This window comes from Mangifera indica, chromosome 11, assembly GCF_011075055.1.
Source record: "Mangifera indica cultivar Alphonso chromosome 11, CATAS_Mindica_2.1, whole genome shotgun sequence".
In the NCBI taxonomy this organism is placed as follows: Eukaryota; Viridiplantae; Streptophyta; class Magnoliopsida; order Sapindales; family Anacardiaceae; genus Mangifera; species Mangifera indica.
In genome coordinates, this window is record NC_058147.1 from 7326201 (window position 1) to 7331409 (window position 5209).

At 30.7% G+C, this 5209-nt stretch overlaps 1 protein-coding gene across 1 annotated transcript; it reads right to left on the minus strand.

The window, feature by feature from the left end:
- Positions 1-208: 208 nt before the first annotated feature.
- LOC123230163 (UDP-glycosyltransferase 74G1-like) lies at positions 209-2612 on the minus strand. The gene is made up of 2 exons (XM_044656299.1): positions 1912-2612; positions 209-987 (listed from the first exon to the last, which is right to left on the minus strand). The coding sequence occupies exons 1-2, from the start codon at positions 2554-2556 to the stop codon at positions 265-267; spliced, it is 1368 nt and encodes a 455-aa protein (XP_044512234.1). The 5' UTR covers positions 2557-2612; the 3' UTR covers positions 209-264.
- Positions 2613-5209: the final 2597 nt, after the last annotated feature.

A 5209-nucleotide genomic window follows, 5' to 3' on the forward strand; every position in this document is an offset into this window, starting at 1 on the left:
TATATGATGATATATTATTATTTATATATAAAATTATATATAAAAATTATGTATTTAATTTTATTGTTTCGAAAAAGCAAGGTTGGAAAATGTAATATACTATAATATTATACAAAACATTATTTACAACAATCATAAAAGTTTTTTTTTAGAGTAATATTTTATACATTTACAAATATATAATTGAATATATTATTTGGATATCCAATTATATTATAAACATAATTTTATTTGTTTGGTTATTATAGTAAATACATTGCGTCTTCAACGTAACAAGACATTATTTACAAATTCATCAATGGCTTTATCAGAACTCCCACCTTCACCAACAGCCTCTCTGGCTAAACCCTCCCAAATTTTTGCATTCTCCTTTATCTCTTTCCCCTTCTCTCCCTCAATCACTTCTTTAACACACATCTCCACCACCTCTCTTCTCACAATCCCTTTCTCATCACTCCAAGCTCTGATCCCCGTCTTCCAAACATCTGTCACAAACTTCGCATTCGTCGTTTGGTCAGACCATTGTGGCATCGCCACCATCGGAATCCCAAGGCTCAAAGCTTCAAGAACCGAATTCAACCCACAATGCGTAACGAAACAACCGATCGATTCATGCGTTAAAACCTCCAATTGTGGGCACCAGCTCACCACTAAACCATTTTCTGATGCTTCCTCTTTGAAATCTTTCGGTAGTTTGGTTTCTTCTGTCTCTCTAACCACCCACAGGAAGAAGCAGTTGCTTGATTTTAATCCCCACGCCAGTTCTTCGACTTGTTCTTCTTGTGCTTCAGCCATGCTTCCGAATGAAACATAGACGACTGAATTTTTAGGTTTATCGTTTAGCCAGCTCATGCAGGCTTCGGTTTTTGGCTTGAATAGAGTGATTTCGTAGTCTTTATCATCTTCAAGACCTTTGTCTAAGTAAAATGATGGAAGAGTTGGCCCTATCGTCCCCAGCTTCCACTGATTTACTAGCCAGTCCACCACCTTTCAGATATGTTTGTACACATTTGAGACAAATTTTTGGACACTAATAAAATAAGAGAAGTAGACACCTTCCATACATAATTTGAATACATAAAAGTTATGTTATTATTTGATTAAATAATATTTTATTTTTAATTTAAAATAATTCAATTATATGATGATATATCATATATATATTCAAATTGTGTATAAAAAATATATATGTAAAGTTGTATTGATAAATTAAAGAATCATTTGAAGTGGGCATTCCTGATAAAATTCATATGGTCTATTTTTCTTATTTCATATAAAAATATTTATTTATTGTGTTTTTCAATATGCACAAATAATATGTTAAATTTTGTATATAAATAATGATATGTTATCATGTAATTAGATAGTTTTAAATTAAAAATAAAATAATACTTGATTACATGATAATATATCATTATTTGTATACAAAATCGTGCACATTATCTGTTGAAATCATTTAATTGTTTTAAAATTGGATACAAAGATTGGAAATAGAATAAACTATATATTCATACAAATTTTACAAATTTATTTATACAAATTAAAGTGATTGGTTGTGATTAGATGATAGAATTGTTTATTTCTTTCTTTTTCAAAATTACCAAATCAAATATCTTCTCGCTTCATTTTTAGAGTAATACTATGCATATCTATTTTAGGTATATAAATATATACACACTCATATGTATCATCATGTGATTAGGTAATTTTGAATTAAAAATAAAATAACACATAATCATATAATAACGATTATAAGTGTGTATATATTTATATATTCAAAATAGATATGTATAATATTACCTTTATTTTTATAAGTTTATACTTGTTTGTTAATATAATATTACTCTTGCAAATACGGGAAAAAATTAAATCAACATATTCCGCTGAATTACCATATAAATATCTACTTACCGTTTCCTCTAATTTATAGAAAGTGTTAAAAAGCACCCAATCTGCTTGGTCAATATTCGAGAATTGATTCACAACCATATGATAGAAACCTGGGTAGGATCCAAAATCATGTATGAACGACGGCGTCTCCGAAGCTTGAAGCACAGGCAATCCAGGAATGGAAACAGAGGTCTCTGAGAGTGGCAAAGAAAGGAGCCCTTTATAAACATGATAATAAATATTGTTCACAGCACAACTTTGAGTAAAAAACACCATGCCAAGGAGCCCAAACTCCTTAGCAATATCGAGTGCCCAAGGCATGAACCCATCGTAAACAACAGCAGTAACAGGCTGACCATTTTCACCAAGCCTTTTAATCAACTTTGACAAAGTTTCTGAGCCGACTCGCTTGAGAGATTCTACATAAACTTCGGCACTCTTGGATTCGCTGTAGCCGCCTTCATCGAAACCATCGGAGATTGTTTCGATGGCGACTGAGGTAGTTGGGTTTATATGCATGGACTTGAAGGTGGAGACTGTGGTGGCTAGAGTGGCTTTTATTCCCTTGGGAAGTAAGCGTTTGGCGAATTGAAGCATAGGGTTTATGTGGCCTTGAGCTGGATAAGGAACGATTAGAACATGAGGTTTGTGAGTTCTCTCCTCCATTTTTAGTAGAAAGAGAAGCAATTTTGCAGAGCAAGATGAAGACAAATACAAGAGAAAAGTTTGCAATGAACTACTCTCTTCTTCCTTGAAGAGGGGGTATTTATCTATAGTTTGTTCCGGTCCAACAAAATTTTGGTAAGTTTTTTAATTAAGTTATTAGCAAATTACTTTATCAAATAAGGGAAAGTTTTGTTATTTTTAACATAGAGGTCAAATGTGAACATCAGATTAAGTTTATAAAGTTAGTGAATAGACAATCACCTTTGACTTGCATACTAAAATTTTAAGATGTTTACATTAAAAAATATTTTATATAAATATAAATTTATTTAATTTTTAAGTTAAATTTAGTCCTATTGTTTACGTAATAAATACCATTAACTTTATGCGGATTATTAAATGGATGTTTCATAAGTTACAAACGAGTCTTTTAAACGTAGTAAATTATAATAAAGTTTTTTATATATAGGTCACTTCAAAAATATACTTTTAGTCATTTCAAAAACCCTTTTAGCCGGTTCCTACTACCATGTTCATTCCATAGGGTATTCTATCAATACTTGTGGCATGAGAAGTCAAATGGGCATGCAAATAGGGTCGTTTCCTTCTAAGCGACCTAGAATTAAGTACAAAACAAGTGTTCTATCAAGTTAATGATTATTGCATCGAGTCTACAAAGATTTAATTATCTTACAACTTTTCAATTTTAGAGGTATATTTTAATTTTTTTCCTTTATTGTTTATTTTCGGAACTAGAGTTTTCGGGGCTATTTAAAGGGTTGTTTAGCTTGAAAATATTAGACTTGGCGTGATTACTATTGATTATTGAGATTAATTAGCTTTAGGGTTATTGCATTCATCCAGTATCTGAATTTTGAAATAATTCAATGGTGGTAAATGTATCAATTGTATTTTATTGATTGATCAGTCATCTCCTTGTTTTTGACATCACTTTGTATCAAAGTTGAGCAAATGAAATGTGGTTGAGGTAGGAGAGATCACAATGGAAAAAGGCATGAAGGCACACTTGAAGGAGACTATTGTGATCTCTAACAAGACCTAAAAGATATAAAGACTGACAATCTAAGGAGGCAAGTTCAAGATCTCCAAAGGTGACCTAAGGACATAAAGTAGAAATCTTTGGTCCAATAGATAAATCTACAATTAAAATATTATCTATTTTAGACATATATTTTATCATAATTTTGTTTTTGAACTTTACAATTTGAAACACATTTTGACAATCTAATGAACTTATAGGGTATTTAACTCGTTTTATCTTAATATTTTTAAATGATGTGAGATGTATATACAAACCTAATATTTTTCTCATATTTTATCAATATGAGATTTGTTTAGAGATATTTACAATACCAGATGACTACACATTAGCCTCCTCCAGTTCCTTGAAAAGCAGCATGCAGTAATAAATTATTTGCAATGCTTCTGAACCAGATTTCCTTTTTACCTTTTTCTTTAACAAATCGATTGTCCTTTTTGACAAAGATGAATAGTTTGAAGATAAAGATATAACATCTAATTCTGAAATATCTGGTGGAATCTCTAAACTTCCAACAAATTAAACTAATTAGTACACATAAAACTTTTTCTACGAAAAAAATGACTCTTTAATATTATTCTCAAGGAGAGGTGGGCTTGTTATAGTATAAATTCTTGGAAATGGAAAGGTTGCCAAGAATTTACGCTGAGATGAAAGGTTATTGTGAGCCCTGCAATAAACTGCATGATTAAAAGAAACTCCAGAATAATTTTTCCACCATCAAATAGGATTTGGCATTGAGCCTGTTTTTCGCTTTCGAATATGGCAGCATTGCACAAAAGATTATCATGCTCCATATTTTTCTTGCGGATTGTCATACCACACAAGATCAATGTGACACCTTTAGTGGACTATTTGTATCAATTATATGTTACAAATAGTATCAGAGTCACTCTACGTGTTCTTTTAAGCAGATAATTGAGTAAATCTTAGCAATGATACTAAGTCACATATGGAGGTCAATGTGACACCTTTAGCTGAATCTCACATTAGCCAAGTACGAGAGAGACATTGAGTTTGTATATGCATCTCACATCGTTTGAGAATGCTAAGATAAAACATGTTAAATAGTTTGTAAGCTCTTTAAATTGTCAAAATATATCTTGGATTGTAAAATCCAAATACAAAATCATAATGGTACTTAAATACATATAAAATCAAATTTAAAGAGCTCTTTAAATAGTTTGTGAGCTCTTTAAATTGTCATGCACAAAATGATCATTATGCCTTTCTCTACTCATACATAGGCATTCACTTTTGATGTACACAATTGTACAAGGGTTTTTTTAAATAAAAACTTATATAAAACAAAATAGAAAAAGACTAAAATACCCTTAGTGTGTACCTATGGGTACGACATAATCATCTTGAAACTTTCTGGTTTTAGAGTTTTATTTTAACTGTTTCTTTCTTTTTTTTGATTATTTTTGAAACTAGGGGTTTTAGGACTATTTAAAGAAGTTTAGCACAAAAATTAAATTTTGACTGATTCTTACTATTATTAAGATTTGTTTTCTTTTTAGGTAACGAGAGATCTCATTTAAGTTAGATTATACCTTTGGAGTCAAACTAACAATACCAAACAAGTCAAAC

What these genes read in the sequence shown, in the direction of transcription:
- LOC123230163 (XM_044656299.1), bottom strand. Translation starts at nt 2,556, where the DNA reads ATGGAGGAGAGAACTCACAAACCTCATGTTCTAATCGTTCCTTATCCA. An exon ending in TCTATAAATTAGAGGAAACG is followed by an intron (nt 988 to 1,911) that starts GTAAGTAGATAT and finishes CATATCTGAAAG; the next exon opens with GTGGTGGACTGGCTAGTAAA.